This window comes from Pantherophis guttatus, chromosome 15 (assembly GCF_059756535.1).
Source record: "Pantherophis guttatus breed Tessera chromosome 15, ASM5975653v1, whole genome shotgun sequence".
NCBI classification, from domain to species: domain Eukaryota; kingdom Metazoa; phylum Chordata; class Lepidosauria; order Squamata; family Colubridae; genus Pantherophis; species Pantherophis guttatus.
In genome coordinates, this window is record NC_142077.1 from 3,611,221 (window position 1) to 3,632,711 (window position 21,491).

General features: G+C 43.0%; 1 protein-coding gene across 4 annotated transcripts in view; it reads right to left on the reverse strand.

Annotated features, from left to right (window-relative positions):
• Nucleotides 1–21,491, reverse strand: part of PRKCZ (protein kinase C zeta) — a 74,144-nt gene that overhangs the window by 39,502 nt on the left and 13,151 nt on the right. Inside the window, exon 1 of one of the 4 annotated variants that reach the window (XM_087879297.1) lies at nucleotides 13,115–14,056. The exons of 2 other annotated variants lie outside the window; for them this stretch is intronic. Coding sequence is in view for 1 of the 2 variants with exons in the window: in XM_034434840.3 (XP_034290731.1) it covers nucleotides 12,699–12,729 (31 nt within the window). In the remaining variant the exon portion in view is untranslated. Of the gene's footprint in view, nucleotides 1–12,698; nucleotides 12,802–13,114; nucleotides 14,057–21,491 lie in introns of those variants that run through there. One more of the 4 variants, XM_034434840.3, reaches the window with a different exon arrangement.

Genomic DNA, 21,491 nt, shown 5'->3' on the forward strand with positions numbered 1-21,491 from the left:
GACTCCACGGCCAATAAAAAGAAAACGGTGCGTTTATGAGAATATCACAAAACATAGGCAGTTATGCTCAAAGCTGAGACCAAAACAAGCTTTCCACTGATTTTTTGGATCAAAGGTCTGACTCACGCTCAATAGATCTCACCCCTCCTACAATTAAATCTTCCACTCCAAAATACCTGCTGAGTCATAACTCCACATGGAAGTTGGCTCCAAACAGTAGCAAGTTAGCCTTAAGAGCAAGCTGGGGGGGGGGGGAAATGAGGAGCTAAAATGAAATTTAAGGAAGGAGGGGTGGAGGAGAAAGAAGGGATGGATGGATGGATGGAAGGAAGGGGGGAGAGAGAGAGAGAGAAGGAAGGAAGGAAGGAAGGAAGGAAGGAAGGAAGGAAGGAAGAAAGAAAGAAAGAAAGAAAGAAAGAAAGAAAGAAAGAAAGAAAGAAAGAAAGAAAGAAAGAAAACCAGTACTAATAGCCCTGTTAACTTTAATAGATTGTACACAAAACTTTGCACTGGGGAAACGTGGGGGAAACATCTAAGAAGTGAGTATGAAGAAGGCCTCTTAAGTCAAACTACAAAGCTTGGTGATAGTGCAGAAGGGGAGCTGGGTTAGTCGACGGTCAAAAAGTGGCCCTTTTCCAACTCCTAAATGTTATTCAAAGGCCATTTGTGAGCTGCAGCTCCATTCATCAGATGCTAAGAGTGGCTAACGCAGTGTTTCCGAAGCTTGCTGGCTGGGGAATTCTGGGAGTTGAAGTGCACAAGTCTTAAAAGTGGGCTACACGGATGGAGGATCTGTCCTGGGATGACAGCACAAGGGTTTCCAGCTTCGCTTCCGGTTGCCACCTAATGGAAAACCACGAGCTTCAGGTGCAAATCAAAAGTCAGCCGTAAAAAAGGCTCCACTTTTAAGAATTAATCAATTGCCCTTTAAGCCTCCCGCAGTCAATCTATCGCCGGGTTAACAGCTCGGCTTCAGACAACATCGAAGACCAGTGGCCATCTGTTAACGTTGCTACCACGTAAAAGGGTTTTCCTGCCACGAATAGACCTTATCTTTTATGCAGAGAAGGCAGACTTGGCTTTAGAAGCTACCACTGATGGTAACGCCTGGCGTTTCAGGAAGAAAAGGTCTCAAGGCAGAAATGGTATTCAGCCGGTTCGGGTAAACCGGTAGTGGCGACTTATATAACCCCGTCCTATATCGCTGAGTTTTTGACGCCGCATGCAAGCGAATTGCCGTGTTTTGCGACGCCACACGCACGCGCAGACGGCGCACACACGCTCACATTTCCGGTGCTGGGCAAACTGGTTGCTACAAATATGTGAATCTCACCTCTGGATTCTCAGGGATCGCATAGGTAGGCAAACATGGCCCACAACTCTTTAAGGCAGCCGCCTCTTTTCTTGGAGTCAGCCCGTTGCAGAACTTGGGAGGAAGTTGGTGGCTGCCTTCAAGAGTTGCAGACGGGAGATGCTACAGTGCGGGAGAAAGAGTCGTAAGTCCCTTTTTTCAATGCTGTTTTAACTTGGAACGGTCGCTAAATGAATGGTTGTATGTGTATTTTCCATTTCATCCTTGAAATCATACATTAAGGAGAAGGGGATACTTATCTGCGCTGGGAGTGTTTTATGAGGCAGCTATTTTAACAGGTATTCAAAAAAAGTTGGGAAGTTTAGCTGTCCAGAATTATACCAGTGGAGTTCAACGACTAAACAACTTCTTCTCACGGTCAATAAAACATTGGGCAAGACAGCTTCGAATGGGCCAAAAGACATTAAGAACCAAGTGCCATCAATTCTTAACCTTCTTGTTAAATGCTTGACAATTGTCACTGCTTAGCAGTATGCCAACCTGCGAGTTTTTTTTTTTTAAACAGACAAGCTAATGCATCTTCCCACAAGCAGTTTACTGCTTAAACAACATCACAAGCAACAGAGAACAAATTAGAAAAGAGGCACCTAGAGAGGCAAAAATCAGCTTCAAAACCACTTTGAGGGAAAGGCACCGTTGTTAAAACATTTTAATTTAGTTCTTTCTCCTTCCAGCAAAACGACACCATAAAAATGCTCTTAACTTCTCTTTGACGGAATTGTATTTTTTTTCAGTAAACAAAATTGGTTGATTCTATGGAGAACCAGGAAAAGAAGCTGACTGAATGGGGATCTGGGGGCACGTTTTTTTTTCTCTCGAGTAAGCCAAAACTAATAAATGTTACTCCAATCACCAAAAGACAGAAACTGTTAAATGCTGTTCATTAAAATTGTTGCTTACGGTAAAAACCAGCCCAAGCCATGGCAGGAACTCCTGCTCTCAGATTTCCGTAAAGAAAAATAATGGCAAGGCAAGACAAGTCATAAACTTAGCGTCTCATCAAACCTTCCTTTTACTCATTTCTGGAGTTAGCAGGGATGGCTAAAATTGACTGCTTTGATTAAAGAAAAGAACACAATTTAGTTTCTTTTTGGAAACCGCTTTGGGACTTTGTGCCTGAGGTTGAGGGTGGGAGGGGGAAATGAAAATTTTGATTTTTGGGTTTTGCTGATTAAATAGATTTGTTTTTACAGAAATAGCTAGTAATAAAACTGCAGTGATTCTCTCAACAACGGTGGCCGTAAAAAAAAAAAAGGTCGTAAAATGAGTCAAAATTCATTTAACAAATGTCTCGCTTAGCGATGGAAATTTTGGGCTCAATTGTTGTCGTAAGTCGAGGACTACCTATAAAAACAAAGGGAGGGGGGGAAGCTTTTTCTTAACTTGCTTTCAAATATTTCAACAAAACATTCCAGAGGTGCTTCGTGTTGTGTCATAATAACATAAATGAAGTGATCAATAATACAGTAAAATAAATATCCAATCGTAAAATAATTCAACGTTTTGAAATAACAGCAATATCCAATTTTCAAAGGCAGCTTTGAGCAGCAACACAGCAGTAACCTAGGAGGTTGATTTGCAGCAGGTAAGTAAATTTTTCAAATTATCATCTATACTGCCAAAGGGGATTCTGATGAGATGGGGGAGAAAGTGACGTTTTTACAAGCGGTTACATTTCCCATTTTCAGTACGTTCCAGATAGGAATAACAGAGGTCCTCTAGTCTAACCCCCTGCTCTGGCAGAAAACCCTACACCACTTCAGACAAATGGTTATCCAACATCTTCTTAAAAACTTACAATGTTGGAGCATTTGCAACTTCTGGTGGCAAGCTGTTCCACTGGTTAATTGTTCCCACCGTCAGGAAATTCCTCCTTAGTTCTAGGTTGCTTCTCTCCTTGGTTAATTTCCATCTGTTGTTTCTTGTCCTGCCTTCGGTGCTTTGGAAAATAGGTTGGCCGCCCTCTTCTTTGTGGCAGCCCCCTCAAATATTGGAAGACTGCTATCGTGTCCACCCTGTTCCTTTTTTTTTTTCACTAGACCAGACAAACCCAATTCCTGCAACCGTTCTTCGAATGTTTTAGCCTCCAGACACCTAAGCATCCACCTGAATTTTCAACCGTGTCTCAAAAGTATCTTTCTCCTGTGTCCATGATGGAGGCATCTGAAGTCCGACCAAATAAATATCTGGATCTTCAGAAAGACCAGCCATCGTTACAGCTAGGATGTTCTCAGGGGCCCAGGTATAACCAACCACCGAAAATGAAGACTTCCAAGGGGAAATATCTCTCAATTTCATGTATTGTCCCCTGTATACTGAGAGGTGCTATTTATGCAAGACTGATCTTATGCCTTTCACCCATCGATGTTTCTTTCTTTCCTTTTTTTTCCTTTTTTTTTTTTGGCTTTGTGCAACTGATTCTCCCGGGACCGCTTTGAAACTGCCGTTTCATAATTTACTATTTTATTTCTGTTTACTTCTTGACATTTCCCTGCTGTTTTCTCTCATTATCCTTCGCATTTCAAAACCTGAACGCACATCATAACTGGAAGTGCTCTGAGCAAGTTCTGAAAATAAAGGAGATGCAAAAAAACAAAACAAAACAAAAAAATTGTACAGGCAGTCCTCGACATACGCCCACAGTTGAGCCCAACTTGTCTGTTGCTAAGCGAGACATTTGTTAAGTGAGACTTTTGCCCCATTCTACAATTTTGCTCGCTACAATTATCAAGTGAATCGCTGTGGTTGGTAAGACAGTTGACCGTTGTTAAGCGAAACCTGGCTTTCCCACTGACTTTGCTTATCAGAAGGTCGTAAAAGCAAATCACATGACCCTGGAATACTGCGACCGTCATAAGTACGAATCGATTGCCAAGCATCCAAATTTTAATTGCATAACCATGGGGAATGCTGCAACAGTCATAAGTGTGAAAAACAGTCATAAGTAATTTTTTTCAGTGTCGTCGTATCGTTCGAATGATCACTAAGCGAATGGTTTTAAGTAGAGGACTACCTGTATTACAATCCTAATCTTTCCAGGATTTCATCCAGGGACTTCATAATATTCTAAAAGCCATACAGGATCCTGACTGGATCATTACACCTCCCACTGAAAGGTAAAGGTTCACCTCGCGCATGTGTGCTAGTCGTTCCCGACTCTAGGGGGCGGTGCTCATCTCCGTTTCAAAGCCGAAGAGCCAGCGCTGTCCGAAGACGTCTCCATGGTCATGTGGCCGGCATGACTCAATGCCAAAGGAGCACAGAACGCTGTTCCCTTCCCACCAAAGGTGGTCCCTATTTTTTCTACTTGCATTTTTTACCTGCTTTCGAACTGCTAGGTTGGCAGAAACCGGGACAAGTCACGGGAGCTCCCCCCGTTACGTGGCACCAGGGATTCAAACTGCTGAACTGCCGACCTTTCGATCGACAAGCTCAGTGTCTTAGCCTCTGAGCCACCGCGTCCCTTTTTGAAGAGACTTCTTAGATGACTTCAAATATTCACAATCTCAGGATTCGGGTTTTATTGTCATCACTTGACTTGGTTGTAAAAAGCTGGAAAGGTCCAGTTAAGATAAGTCAGGTACAATTCCTATAATTTGCAACATAGCCAACAGATCAAAAGTTAATTCTAAGTACAGAGCATTTAATTGTGAACGCAAGGAAAAGGCAACCACCGTCTTCTAGATTGGAGGTGAGCCATGAAATCCATGATCATCTCCAACAGCACTGGGAAAACATCATCCATTTATTTATTTATTTTTTTAAAAAAAGAAGTATCCTTTTTGCTCAATCACTGTGAATAGCTGAGCAGTGGAGAATATAATGTTGCAATTGTGTCTTTTGCATGTGCTTGCATGTGCCTGAGACTTTGAAGTACAAACTCAAACCTCCATCTGGGAGTCAACTCAAAACCTGCCGACTGCCAGACCACTAACTGAAATTCCCTTGAAGGGTATTGAAGGTTTGTAAGCTAAATATAAAACCGTAAATATTATTGAAACTAAAACAGAAGCTCACAAAACTACGCAGGGTTTGTAGAAACAGATGCCATCCCGCGCTTCCGGTTCCAATGACTACTCTCTGCAAATCAATAAACTCTTAAATTTGTGTGGTGAACTCTCGGCATTAAAATATTGATCAGAATAGCTTTGGGGGAATCTGAAATGATATTCAGACGGAATGAAGATCGGGGCTTCTTTCAAGCAAAATTGTGAGGTTGGCATGGTGGATGGTAGCCAATCTTTTCTGACAATTTCTTTCCAAAACACACCCGTCTGGAAATCGGGGCACAGCAATCGGACCTAATTTTGCAGCCAGTGAGAGGTGAACATTTGAAGTCCATCTCCCGCTATACCCTCATGTGATGGGATGAGGTGTCAACGCATGGGAAGGCGCATAGTGCCTACCACACCAAACTGAACTGGTCCAGATTGCTCATGAATTGTTGAAGGCACTGTTCTCTGGAAAGTAATGTTGTTGTTGTTAGTTGCGAAGTTGTGTCCGACCCATCGCGACCCCATGGACCACGTTCCTCCAGGCCTTCCTGTCCTCTACCATCCTCTGGAGTCCATTTAAGCTCACGCCGACTGCTTTGGTGACTCCATCCAGACACCTCCTTCTCTGTCGTCCCCTTCTTCTTTTTCCCAGCATGAGGCTCTTCTCCAGGGAGTCCTTCCTTCTCATTAGGTGGCCAAAATATTTGAGTTTCATCTTCAGGATCTGGCCTTCCAAAGAGCAGTCTGTGAGGCCTGGAAGCCATCTTTTGCATTAGGCCTTCAGACGTGCCACGTTTGTGACTGTGGGAAACTGGGAGGGGGGATTGTGTGGAGTATGGGTGATATGTAGCCATAACAACATTCTTTTCTCAAGAAGTCAAGGACATCTTGCCCTGCACTTGCACATGGAGCTGGGAGGCATCTCCAGTTGGAACGATGTCTGATTGGACCATGTGATGGACTTGTGGGTGTTGGGCAGGAAGTTTAACTTTCCTTCGGGTGGGGAAAACCTGGAAACTTTCAGATTCGGGTTTTCCCAGATGTGCCAATATGACATCTTCTAATAAAATGGAACTTTGAGGAAACTTAAGTCTCGGAGTTTTCTTTCGTTGGGGATGTTACTTGGAACCCTGACAGTATGACTGTTTTTCACGTCTATGACTGCTGTGGCATCCCCATGGTCATGTGATCAAAATTCAGACGCTTGCCAACTGGTTCGTGTTTATGACGGTCGTAGTGTACTGGGGGGGGTGTCACGTCATCTCCTTTTGAGACCTTCTGACAATCCAAATCTATGGGGAATCCAGATTCACTTAAATCAACAACTCTATCAAGAAAGGTCGTAAAATGGGGCAAAACTCACTTAACAACCGTCTCACTTAGCCACAGAAATTTTGAGCTCAATTGTAAGTTGAGGATCACCAGTATTGTCCTGAAGGCCACCACGGTCACTAATCAAAGCGCAAATTTTGACACCCAATGGGACAAACTTTATTATAGGCAGGTTGCTTGGCATTTCCCAACATACCTCTTAATTACATGTACGCACCATATCTTAAGTTGACAAGTTAGCATTCTTATCTATAGTTTCACGTGGACTGACTCATCTCAACTTGGTACTTTTGATATAACTGCAGATTATAATCGGCCCCACCTCAAGACACAGCCAAGGAGAATATACCCGAATGTCAAAATTTGCTCTTGTCATAGGACGCACAATTTTGGCCTTTACTAGAGTACTCACAATAAATGGACTTTGTAATGCGTTTAGTTGGCTAACAAATTTCAATATTAGATTAGAAGTACTTTTGTGAGTTTTCTGAAACTCTGCGTGGATGAGTCAGTCTTGCCACATTCACGTCTGCCGTCTCAATCGAACAAGTTAACTGCCCCCGTTTTGAGTCTTAGGTAAACAGCAGGAAAAATTGTCCCTTGTTCTCACTGGAAAAAGTTTACATGATGAATTAAACTATTTCCTAGTAAGAACTGAACTAATGAAGGCAGCCTTATTACCATGGCTATTAACCTGAAGTCTCAAGTATGGTTATTTTTAAACAGTCTTCTCAGTTTACAGGGGTAATGAAAATACATTTTTTCCCCTTTTATTCAAGATCAGGGATCTCCAAACTTGGCAACTTTAAGACTTGTGGACTTCAACTCTCAGAATTCTTCAGCCAGCACTGGCAGGGGAATTCTGGGAGTTGAAGCCCACAAATCTTAAAGATGCTAAGTTTGGAGGTCCCTATTCAAGAACATGGGAAGGCATTCTTCCCAGCTCTTTTTTTTTTCACTTGCCTTAAACCCAGCTATAGATTAAGCCAGGATTCGCTCCCAATGAGACTAAAACCAGCATTTAATTCGACTTAGGAGCAAAACTTTATCTGTGTTACAGATAAAGGAATGATGAAAGTAGATAATGTGGAAGCTATGTGGAAGGACGCACAGACATGTTCATCATGAGCACCAGGCCAAAATACAGATTTTTATCATCTGCATTTCAGTCACTTCATTTTCCTTTAAACTTCTCTGCTACAGTTAAATCTCGTGATTATTCTCAAGTATTGCTAGCTTCGCAGTACTTTTTCGGTGATTTTTTTTTCTAATCTCTTATCTCCACTTTCTTTTCCTGATTACATTCTTGAATGAGCTGTTGTGTCTTCGCCTGGCTTGACACTAGAAGTCTGCATTTAAGTCATTGTGTAATCATTCAAGGCCTACCATCTTTCTTCAGCGATTATGAAAGCTTATTCTGTCTGATTTTTTCCTCTTTGAAATTTTAGGATTTTCCCTCCCATTTGGATTTCCTGCCTATTATCTCTTTCTCAGCTTCCCAGTTTCTCTCTCACATAAGCTATGGATGATGAATCTGTTTCTTATGGGGACCTTATATTCTGAGTGCATGTCCTACTGGTCAAAACTTTCACGCACATATACACTGTATTTTTATGCATTTAACACGATCAGGATCTGTTCCGTAATTTGCAAGCGTCTTAGTTGCTGGATTGCATTTTTCCACTGTGTATTTCCTTATTCCATGTTAGATACCTGCAGATGTCCATGGATAGTTTGAAACGGAGACTAGCAATAAATGAACAAATTCTCCTTACAAAATTCTGTTATTGCCAACCTTATTGCATTTATCCCATCCATACGTTCATTTCCATCACAAATTGGTAGTCTTTTCTTGATGTTGTAACTTCCACCCCTTTCGATTTGCTATACAATTCCTGATATTACATCTATAGTACGTGTCAATTATGTTGAATGTATTATCCATCTCTTCATTTTAATAGATATGATCTTCTGTTTACTGGGTAAAAGTCCAGCACGCACTCAGCAATGACTTTTTAACGTTGCTGTCCTATGGTTCCTTTCTATAGGCCTAAAGTCCTGAATCATGTAATCATCTAATTTAAAGCAATCTACGCTGGTTGCTTATCCAAATACATTCAATTTAATATCCTTTATTTCCATTTCCAAGTTCTAGTACTCTTTCATGATTACAATTACCCAGACTTATGCTCACAATTACCCACACTTTTACAACCTATCACAACAGTTGCCTTTGTTTAGCCCATATCAATCCTGGCTTCTCAGAACATGGTTTGTCCCCTTGAGTTATTCACAAGCCCATCAGAATCTCCCTGGAATATTCAAAGCCTGCTTCTATCTTGAATACATATGTGTAAGTAATACTAAGACTGTATTACTATTATTATTCCCATCCTTCCTATTACCTATCTCCTTCTACTTATGACTATAACCTTGTTCCTTGTATCTTTACAATTTATATTGTTTTATTTAGTTTCCTAGTATAATTTGATTGCTTACTTATTATCTTATGACTATCACCAAGTGTTGTATCTTATGATTCTTGATGAATGTATTTTTTATGTACACTGAGAGCTTATGCACCGAAGACAAATTCCTTGTGTGTCCAATCACACTTGGCCAATAAAGAATTATATTCTATTCTACTCCATTCTACTCCATTCTACTCCATTCTACTCCATTCTATTCTATTCTATTCTATTCTATTCTATTCTATTCTATTCTATTCTATTCTATCTATGAACAAGAAATATAGATGTTAATAGCCATACATAAGACTTTCGTAGCACAATTCTGGTTTGCTCATCTGAAGGGACAATCACCTCATGCAGGAAAGCCTGTTGAATGGCCAAGTTCCTTCTTCTTGGGGTAACACAAGACCAAAATATTATCCCAAAGTAATATTTCTTAATCTCTTAAATCAACGGATCTGCAGCCATGCTATGCATCTAACTTGTTACATCACCCACCTAGATTAGACACTGACTCGTGGGACATTTTCTAAAGAAGCAACAATTAAGAGATGGGCAGGTTTAAAGGCCACACTTCTGAACAACAGGTTTTCCACCTCTATTTCATCCAACTCCAGAAGCCCAGATTCCCCCATTGCCTTTGATTCTCCTGACAATCTCCCAAAACTCCCCAAACCACGTAAGTTGAAGTAGAATCAGATTTTTAACCAAGAATGCAACCTTGAGATTCCCGTTTTGTTCACGATTCTCCTGCACGTAAAGGGAAAAAAAGTACCTTTAAAAAAAAAAAAAAAAGCAGATTCAGCAGAGCTGCCATTTGAAATAACTGGCACGCCAGCCAGTTATGACCCAACTTGACAAAAGAGCGTTCAAGAAACAATGGCAACATAAACACGAAAGGGCTGTATGATCTTTTAACGGAGCTGACTTGGGAGCGTAGATGGGGACGCAGGCGTCCCCCACACAACGCGACACGGATGTGGGAATAATCCTGTTTACTTAACCGTCATTCAAAAGATGGAGAATTTTAGACGCCTGTGGGGATCGCCGATCATGGGGGGGGATTCGATGACCTGTTCATCAATGAAAAGTGGAACTTAAATTTCCTAAGGAAACCAATTCCTCCACAGTCTGGCCCTCTTGACAAATCAGCCATCAACAGACACATAGACATCAACAACATCTACAGACTATGCAAAAGAGACAATCGCCCAGCCCAAAGGAGAAAAAGACTCTGCATCTCTCCACCAGTAATTAACTCCAAGGTTAACTTCAGACCAGCAATCAAGCAAGCAATACCCCAATCAAGAAACTGCCAAAGAGCCATCAGTAAACAGCCCAAACTAAGAATCTCAACCGCCCCCACCCACACAGACAGACAAGCCATCAGAATATAAACTGAGAAACAAATCCCCTTCCTTAACTAGGACAGATGATGTTATCTAGTTGGGTCATGAAACGTCTGCAAGAAAACAAGCAGGCTCAGGGAGCACCAAGGACCCCTCAAAGTTGACCCCCGTTAGCGTAACTCCTATTTTACTCTAACCAGGCTTGGAAACCATCCCATGCTGATTGAAGTTATAATATTTACAAATCAGAAGAAGTTATTTATACCCTGGGCCTTAAAAGAGACAGAACTAACATGCTTGGAATGAAAAGAAGTGAGAAAACAATTACACAGTCTGAACACCTAAATTTTATGTGGGGATGATTATACAAACCACACCCCAATGCTAGAAATAACCCTACTGCCTCCGTCTCATTGCTCTAAGTTCAAAGTGTAAAAATAAAAAATAATAAAAAAAATTGGGATAGTTGTGCACTCTTGAGAATTCAAAAACCAACAAAGCTTCTTTCAAGAACCAACCGCACACATTCCAGAGTCCAAAAAAGGGTTGGGGCTTGAACGGTGCTCTTTCCAATCCCACCCCCCACTTCTTTATAAACAGCAAACTCATGCCAAGATCGTATAAATGTAATAAAGAAATAAATAAAGATCACTTCTTAAAAGCCCTTGGGGTTTCAAAAGCAGATTTCCTTAGGGAAGAAATTCCTGTTGTTTGGGGAGTGGGGGGAGAAAGGAAGGAAGGAAAGAAGGAAGGAAGGAAGGGAAGGAAAGGAAAGGAAGGAAGGAAGGAAGGAAGGAAGGGAAGGAAAGGAAAGGAAAGGAAGGAAGGAAGGAAGGGAAGGGGGAAGGAAGGAAGAAGGAAGGAAGGAAGGGAAGGAGGGAGGGAGGAAGGAAGGAAGGAAGGAAGGAAGGGAAGGAAGGAAGGAAGGAAGGAAGGAAGGAAGGAAGGAAGGAAGGAAGGAAGGAAGGAAGGGACAGCTTTTTTCGCTATTGCCCCAAACATCAACGCTTCCAACTAGGTAACCACAAACATCGGATGGAAAATTACCCTATTAAAGGCCTGCATTTCTCTTCCAAAATAAAGAATCTGTTTCCATGGTGTGGGGGAAAGCAGACTTGGAATCGGAAGCCCTGAATTAGCTGCAATACGGGCCGGCAAAATTTATTTATATTTTCCCAAAGGCGCCAGTTCAATTTCCCCTTACACACCCACACCCACACCGATCCCCCACATTTTGCCTCGCTAGTTGTAGTACAAAAGGTTTACTCTCTGCAAAGCCAAGCTGCTATCGCCAGAGTTGCCTCATCATCTCTTCACGCTCCTTCCCTTTCTTCACCGGGAGGAAGGGTATTCGTTCACGTGCTCTGAATAACCTAAGCATGGCTGTTAATACGGCAACAATTGAAGGGAAAAGCTGTGAGTCACACAATGTTTACAGGCCAGGAACGGAGAGGCAATTCACGTTCTGGACCGTACTATTACTTTCTTCCTTCGGATAACAATGCGTAGCATCCTCTGTAAGATACAACCGATGGTCCCTCGGGAAAATAATGTCTAAGCACCAGAAAAAGCAGGCGAGGAGTTACGATTTCCTTTGCACTCAGAAGCAAAAAAGGGGACACCCAGATCGCTGACACTGTCAGCCGAGACAAATATCAAACATTAAGCCTTTGTATCGGACAAAGCAAGTCAAAGACGCGAAAATAAGATAGAAACGAACAGGCCCAAGACTCCTGACAACAAATCCGATGAGAGGCGCCCCCGATCGCATCCGAGGAACCCGCGTCTGAAAAGGGCATGAGTAAGAAAAGCCCAGCTACACAACGGCAACAACAAGCACCACCGAAAGCATCTTCTCTTCAGTTTCTCGGCTGTAAAAAAATAGATAGATAGATAGATAAATGGAATAAAAAGCCGGATTTAAAGAAAGTGATCGTGGGGTGAGCGCCGGCTCCCCTGCCACAAAATCCAATCTGCCCATTCAACGGATCGATGCCGCCTGATGTAGCAATGCAGTACCGTCCTATTCTCCTGGACCCTGGCGGTGGAGGAACGCGCCCGCTCTTTTCCGAGGCTGCTTCCGAAATATGTCAGAAATCCAAACCAAGAAGGAGACAATCCCACCCCCCCACCCCCCACCCCATCCTCGCCATAAAACAGGCCGCGGACGCAGACATACCGTCAGGTTTTTTGGGGTACATCTCCTTCATCGGTCCCGACGAGCAGCATCCCTCCGCAGACGCCTCTGTCTGGTCTCTCTCTCTCTCTCTCTACACCCCCCCACCCTCCCCAAAGCCCGTCACCTGGCGAGAGCACGTCTTTTCAGGGCAAGTCCTCCCCGGGGGGCCCCCCCTCCTCCCTGTCTTTCTCAGAGCTGTCTCAGCTACATCCCAGGAGCGGCGGCGAGAGATCTGTGTGGGCTGCAACCGCAAGGTAGACTGGACATGCCCGATGCTCCTGCTGCTGCTACAATCCCTCGCCCTGCGTGCCCAGACCACCGACTGCATCGCCCTAACAATTGCAGTAAAAAAAAAAAAAAAAAAAACACAGGAAACCGAGGGAGAAGGGGGTGGGGGGGTGGGAAGCGTTACTCACTGGGTTTTAGTCCTTTCCTTCCTCCGCATGTAATTTGTTATGCTTTACAATGCAGTAAAAAGGATGCTGCCAGGCTGTGCTTGCCGGCTAATTCATTGCTGCTGCTGCTGCTGCTTGGCTGCTGCTAGACAACCCCCCCCCCCCAAAAAAAGGACGACAGGCAGGGAAGAAGCCGGAATATTAAGAGCCAATATTTAATGGAAGGCTGGTTATCCTGTTCTTTCACATCCCTGCCTCATGTATCCAGGCACGGGTTGGACTGGCCCCCTTGGGAGGCTCTCTCTCTCTCTCTCTCTCTCTCTCTCTCTCTCGCTGGCAGCCGAGGCGCAAACTAAAACACGGCATGGATGCCGGGGAGGCGAGGAGAAAGAAAAGCACGCCTCGGTTTCCCCCCAAATGTTACGGGAGAGGTGCCTTAGGGAAGGGTACGTCGGCAAAGGGTCCGGAAAGAGGAGGGGAAAGAGAGAAAAAGAGAGAGAGAGAGAGGAGAACTGATTGGGTTCTAAGGAGACCCAGGTTTCAGACATGTGGCGAGCCAGCTGAGGATTGCAAGACTGTTAAGGAGCATTTTTTTTTTCCTCTCCATTTAAAAAAAAAAAAAACCCCACCCAGATAAAATAAGGCATGTACTTTAAAACGCCGTGGGAGGTAGATTTCCAAATGTCCAGCCTAAATCCGTGGGGCTCTTAGGGTTCCACAGCTAAACAGGGGAATCTTTTGCTTTGGATACAGAAGCCGGTGGCGGCGACGGCCATGAGCCCATCCCCAGGAAGTCCTCCCTCTCTTATCCTAAATAAATAAATAAATAAATCAGAAGGTGTTAATTTTCTCGTCTTGCGCCCTGATCGCCATCCGCTCCCACGGAGGAGGAAACTTGTGGTCCACAAAATCCTGGAGCGAGAAGCATCTTCTTCACACGCTTGTGAAGACAAAACAGGAAGTGGAAGGGAGGGAATAGAGAGAGGATTTCCCAGGGAGGGGTTTTTTGGGGGGGGGCGGTGGGGGGGGGAGATGAGAAACTGGGAAGTCTGCTATCCTTGAAACTGACAGGTAGTACAGGTAGTCCCCGACTTACGACAGTGACCGTTCGAAGACTGAAAAAGGGGGCGTGTGACTGTTCTTCACGCTTACGACCGTGGACTACACTGTATTGTCCGAGGGCACAAAGAAAGCCCTAAAAACAATAATAAAATGCCCCTTTTTTTAAAGTTTCAAAATTCACAACAAAATTTAAAAAGTTTTGAGATACAGGTAGCCCTTGATTTACAAGAGTCCATTTAGTGACCGTTCAGTTACAATGGCCCTGAAAAAGTGACTTACAGCCGTTTTTCACACTTACGACTGTTCCAGCATCCTGTGGTCATGTGATCAAAATTCAGATGCTTGGCCGCTGACTCATATTTATGACGGGCACAATTCACTCAACAACTGTCTCACTTAACAACAGAAATTTTGGGGTGAATTGTGGTCATAAGGTAAAAGTTCCCCTCACACATATGTGCCAGTCGTTCCTGACTCTAGGGGGCGGTGCTCATCCCCGTTTCAAAGCCGAAGAGCCAGCGCTGTCCGAAGACGTCTCCGTGGTCATGTGGCCGGCATGACTCAATGCCAAAGGCGCACGGAACGCTGTTCCCTTCCCACCAAAGGGGGTCCCTATTTTTTCTACTTGCATTTTTTTACGTGCTTTCGAACTGCTAGGTTGGCAGAAGCTGGGACAAGTCACAGGAGCTCACCCCGTTACGCGGCAGTAGGGATTCGAACCGCTGAACTGCTCTGATCGACAAGCACAGCATCTTAGCCACTAAGCCACCGCATCCCAGCCGAATTGTGGTCATACCTGTAATTAAAAACGAGTTGTATCTTTTGCCACACAAGTCCTATCCGAAAGAAAATTGCTAGTCTGAATTTTTTTTAAAAAAAAAAACCACACTAGGAAATGATGTGAGTTCAAAAGATCTGCAAGAAATTTGGAGGAAGTGACCCTTAAAAAAAAAACCCGCACCCCCCAAAAGAGTGTTTACTTCGCACAGCGGTAAATGTAAGCATTGTGTAACAGCCCAATACAAACAACATCTCCTTTCATGATAAAGAGAGAAGCGACAATTAACCACATACTGCCTATTCAATTCATTCCAGAATGTCCATATTTTCTGTGCCATTGTAGAAAATGAGCATGGACTAACAGATTGCTAATTTAAGTGGCAGCCTATTTTGAGGGAAACGGAGAATTGAAAATCTCTCGCTCTGGTCTCCCAAAATAATTTCCAGGCACAAGAAATTTAAATATGGCTCACTGTAAACAACCAGACAGGAGAATGAGTGAGAATTTTAGGATCAATTAAAACAAGCCTTACCAGAGACTGGTGTTGTTGGGTTTTTTTTCTCCCAAAGCCACAAGTTATTTTTAGTGAGAATTATAGCAGTATGATGGAGCACAAACTATTCTATATAGACAGATATGCAGGGCGTATAGAAGGAAATTATTTGGAGGTTTAAAAGCTTCTAATGATGACATAAATGGAAACAAACTGATTTGTACACAACCGCTGCAGTTATTATCTGCTAATAGTCGGAAATTAATGCCATTAATTAACGTTGGTTCCAGAGTATAGACACCTTTTTGGGAACCAGAGGACGATGAAATATGCGGTATTAATTTAGTGCATCTCCGAGACATTTATCAACTGTCTTCTCTAGAGCTGTCTTTTCAAGTGTTTCATGTGTAATGCAGGCTGACCACTGGCAACAGCAGGAGAGCATGATTCCTACACATATCAGTGAAGAATTAGGTCAAGCTAAATTACGCTAATCTATACAAATCCATAATTTATAATGGGACTGTCAAATCAAGCGACTTTGTGAGATAATGCCAGGGAGATATCGTTAATAAGTGTAGCTGATCGTTATGGCCACAGGTTCAGCTCTAGACCAGGTGGGTCAACTCTTTACAGATCTGATTCTTTTTTTTTTTTCTCACTATTGCTACGGAGAGGTGGTGCCACAGTTCCTCACCCTTCTGTGGCAAGACACGCATCCAACGGTAGCACAATAGCTACAACAGGCTTAGGTAAAGGTTCCCCTCGCACATACGTGCTGGTCGTTCCAGGCTCTAGGGGGCGGTGCTCTTCTCTGTTTCAAAGCCGAAGAGCCAGCGCTGTCCGAGGACGTCTCCGTGGTCATGTGGCCGGCATGACTCAACGCCAAAGGCGCATGGAACGCTGTTACCTTCCCACCAAAGGGGTCCCTATTTTTCTACTTGCATTTTTTACGTGCTTTCAAAACATAAGCACATAAAAACATAAGCTGGGACAAGGAACGAGAGCTCACCCCGTTACGCGGCACCAGGGTTTCGAACTGCTGAACTGCCGACCTTTCGATCGACAAGCTCAGCATCTTAGCCACTGAGCCACCGCGTCCCTTTTAGAACAGGCTTACTAGATGTTTAAAAGCCCAGATCTCCTCAAAATCAAGCCACTTCCTTTGGATTACTGAAGAGTTTTTCTAAATGTATTAAAGGGGTCCCCAAAGATTATTTAGGCCTGCTCTGTAGTGGTGACAGCCTTGCAGTACCTGGAAATTAATCTACAGATACACTGAAATTATTCTAAAAGCTAGTGTGGCTACAGTTAGCCCTCGTCTTACAACAGTTGGTTAAGTGACCATTTACAAACGCACTGAAAAAGTGACTTACGATCGTTTTTCAGTTACAACTTTGCAGCATCCCCTGGTCACGTGATCGAAATTCAGCGGCTTGGCAACTGACTCGTATTTATGACGGTTGCAAGTCTTCCGGGGTCATGCAATCACTTTTTAATGACGTGCTAACAAACAAAGTCAATGGGGGAGGTAACAGGAATGTTCAATGGTGGTCTTTTAAGTCGAGGACTATCTGCATCTGGGTGAAGAAGCCGAATTTTGTTGGGCTTTGACCCCACAGTGGAAACAATGGCTTGTAACGAACCACAAAGCGGTTTGTTACAAGCTGGTAGCTGCCAGTGTTTTAAATCAATGTAGCTGTGGATTTATAGAAGCATATTTTACATTTAGCTGCTGGTGGGGAGAGGTTTCCTTCCATTTATTTCTGAGCCGAGCACAAAAACATTTCTCCAGCTACTATCATCAATACTGTAAAGATTCAAAGCGTATGGCATATTCTACAAGGACAAAGCTGTAAAAGCCGTTTATTATTATATAACCCTTTCAATAAAGAACTATTGAGACATGAAACTCTCTGCTATGCATTTTCTTCTGAAATAGGGACCTTCGGGGTTTCTCTTACAAACTGTCATAAGACGAGGACCTGTTAAGACAAAATTGTACCAAGATGGCCTAAGATAGCCTGTCTCTCTCTCTCTCTCTAGTTTTTTGGGGCGCAGATGGCACACACTTATAGGGAAAAACCGTAATTGTTTTACCATGTAAACTTGCAAATTTCTCATTTCAGAGGGCTAAGTCAAGATAATTTGAACATAGCATCAAAGCAATCAAACAAGTGTTGAGCTGGCCTAAAGGTGGAGCTCTCACCTCACAATCAGGAGGCTGTGAGTTCAATCCTAGGTAGAGGCAGATATTTCTTTCTCTCTGGGCACATTGAGAATATATCTGCTGAACAAAGCTCCGCATTGGCGACAGGAAAGGCATCCGGCCAGGAAACACTCAGCTCCATTCAGTTGCCCAGACTCCATCCCGCAGAGGATTATGGGGGTCGTTAAAAGATGATGATCAAACCCACCCGCCTGGACGCTTCTGCGCATGCTCACAAGTGAACCGGTAGCAACGGGATTTGGAACCCGCCCCTGCGATGAAGGTAGACCTCAACCCAACCAAGGTTCATGCAGATGTGGGTCTCAGTTTCAAGCCAAATTCGCCATCTAGTTCAGAGATCTCCAGACTTAGCAACTGTAAGACTTTGTGGACTTCAACTCCCAGAATTCCTCAGACAACAGCCATGCTGGCTGGAGAATTCTGGGAGTTGAAGTCCACAGGGTTGGAGACCGTTGATCTAGCTCAAAATATTAGCAATGGTCCATGTGAAGAGGCTTGAGTTTAGTATTGCATCTCCCAAAGCATCCAGCACAGGGCAACTGCTGTTATAGACCCTACACAAGGGATAATGATTTGGGCGTATTATTCAAGTATTCAAGTATAAAAAAAGCTACGAGTGACGCAAAGACCCATGGAAAGATACACATGCTCGGCATCATAAGACAAGATAGAAAGATCTGCATGTGGATTAAAAAAACAAGTGAACGTTTACGATGCCATCCAAAGAGTAAAAGAATCGAAATGGAAATGATCTGGTCACATAGCAAGAAGAACTGAGGGCAGGTGGGCCAAGAATGGATCCCACTTGATCAAAAGCATTCACAAAGGAGACCCAAAACAAGAGGACATCAGCAAATATTGAAGGCCCAATTGGCAAAGAAAAGCTCAAGGCTCAATTGGCAAAGAAAAGCTCAAGACCAACAACCAAGCAAGTTGGTTGGAAACTTGCAGAAGAGGCCTTCGTCCTGCAGGGGATAGACATCTAAAATGATGACGATGATGATGAAGTATTCAAGATATTGATAACTTTCACTGATAATAATTCATTTCTTTTTCATGTAAACTTGTTATCACTTCGCGGCTGAATTACTACTTATTTAAGTGAATTCCGAGACAAACCAGCCTTTCAACTGAATCTCGATAGCAACTATATTTTAGGAACAGCAAAATTGCTTACAGAACTAGAGGTATATATTGCATTTATGTTTACCCAATCGCGCGCACCGTTTAGTAATCTCATAGATCAGGAAGAAGAGGAAGAGCATCTTTAATCATACAAGCATAACCGTTCAAGTGTTTCTAAATGTTTTTTGTGAAAAGCATCTATATGACACCACAGTTAGATATGAACACGGAAAAAAAAAACCCCTCCACCATGTGTCTTTCAAAGTGCTAAATGCCACGGAGGCCTGTAAAATGGTATTTTTACACCCTGGCAGAATCTAAGCATCGAAGCTAAATGAAAGATTAACTTGTCAAGTGAGGGTTTTTTTTTTCCACTGCTGATCATTTATTTGAGACTATCCCAGTAATTCAAATAATGTTGTGTATTGGTCCCACTTAACTTTTATTCGATTTAGCAAAGGCACGGATGCATGTATTGGTAATATTTTTACAACCAAATTTTGTGAGGGGAAAAAAAATTGTACTTTCTCCTTGATGCCAATGACATGTCTGATATCTCTTGCACCCAGCTGGATTGTATAGCCTTTTTAGACAAAGGTTTCCCCCCCAAATTTACTAGCTATCATAGTAAAGCTAAAATTATTATTGCTGCTAGTCAAAAATCTTTCAAAACAGAAAACTGTTCCGCATACCAGAGAGTGATTTCTTGTTTCATGTCACCTGGAAGAACCAATTAATGCACCTGACAGCTTAATAATCGATCTCAGCAATTAATGTGGGTTTCTTAGTACATACTAAATAGGAATACAGTCATTACATTACATTACAAAACATTACATGTTTTTTCTTCCATGCAAAAGAATGGAAGTATCTCCTCAAATACTGAATTTTTTGCAAAACGAATTGCTGAGGATAATTCTGGGGTGGGGGGTGGAGGCGCTCAGCTCCACATCCAATTCATTTCTCTGTGCTGAAACTAGACTTATGCCAATTCGATTCACACGATTGTTAGATTGCTCAATTTTTGACTGCAAGCTGTTTTTCTGCCCAACATTTATTTATCAAATTTATTGGCTGCCTATCTTACCACAGGGTAACGTTCGTTTAGCTAACCTGTTTCCTAAAGCAAGTAAGATTTGTACCAGTAAAATGCTTGGCGGTTTTAAAAATATTTCCAATCTAGCTTTACAGCTTCTCCTTATAGATTTTTTTTCCCCTTTAGTTCTTCTCTGGCCAAACAAATCTTTCAAGTAGTGTTTCTCAATCTTGGCAATTTTAAGATGGTTAGGCTTCAATTCCCTGGCTGGAGAATTGTGGGAGTTGAAGTCCACCCATCTGAAAATGTGACCAACAACCAAGCAGCAAAGATGACCAACAACCAAGTACTGGGACGCATAACTCCAGATATGTCACTGGAAGGCAAAATCACGAAACTGTGGCAAGACTTATTTTGGCCAGCTCAGGTGTGGGAATTCACTGGAGAAAGCTTTGAAGAGTGTTTGGAAGAGTTAGAGGTAAAAGGAAGCCAGGCCACCAAAGAACACGATGACTGGAGACCATCAGAGCTGACACTTGCCAGAGTGTAGAAAAAGTCAAAGCATCAGTGGAGAGACCTGGCCAGGGATGGGATCCAGCCGGTTCGGACCATTTTGGGTGAACCGGATGTTAATTTTAATCTGGTTCAGCAAACCAGTAATTGCAAGGACTGCCTGACCCTACCCCTCCCCTCCTCGGAGTCTCCATGTGGCCTGTTTTGGATGCCAGGTTAAGTGCAGGACCCACGCGGAGGCTCTGGGAGGGCAAAAAATGGACCTACCGGAAGTACCAGAAGTCTGGAAACGGGCCCATTTTCGGCCTCCGGAGCCTGGGGGAGGCTGCTTTTGCCCTCCTGGAGGCTTGAGGAGAGCATCCGGAACCTGGGGAGGGCAAAAACGCCCCTCCTCGCCGTGGTGTAAGAAGCTGACTAGGCCACGCCCCCATGGCCACGCCCACCCGGCAACCGGGCAGGGAACTGGTTGCTGAAATTTTTCAATCCCACCCCTGGATCTGGCCCATAATATCGCCAACTGTCAGACGCGACTGAAATGGATAACATTGTCATTATCCTCAGAAAATGACCACGGTTGAGAAACTCGACTTTAAAGACTGGGTTCAAAGCATTCCCAGCCAATCTGGTTTAAGTATCCTTGCAAATGGATCAATCATTATGATTGCAAATATTATTGGAAGACTATTTTTACCCCTACTCTTAAAACCTGTTTAAAGAAAACACTACATGACTTGGGACTCTTATCGAGGTGCCAGCGACTGAAAGAAGGTATGCCGTATTAATAGTTTTTAACTGATTTTTTTTTTCTGACATAGGATCCAAGTTTTAGATTTAGGTTAAGGGAAAGTTAACTGGTCTGACAGCCAGAGTATGTAATCTTACTGGCAGTAATAAACTTTGTCCTGTTAGCCTGGGCTAAATTATTAGAGTGCCAACACACTGACAAATTAAATAGGATTAAAGTATCGTGGATACTTTTTTCACATATAATCCTTTAGTCCTTTTGTAAGGTACGGTAACCCTCTTTCCTTCCTCTTTGGCTTTTAAGTTTTAGCTTGGAACAATAATGTTGCATTGACAGTTAAAGTGAATAATATTCCCAAACAATATAAAACCAGCAGATGCAACTCTGAACTGTTCTGTTTCACCAAAAATTGC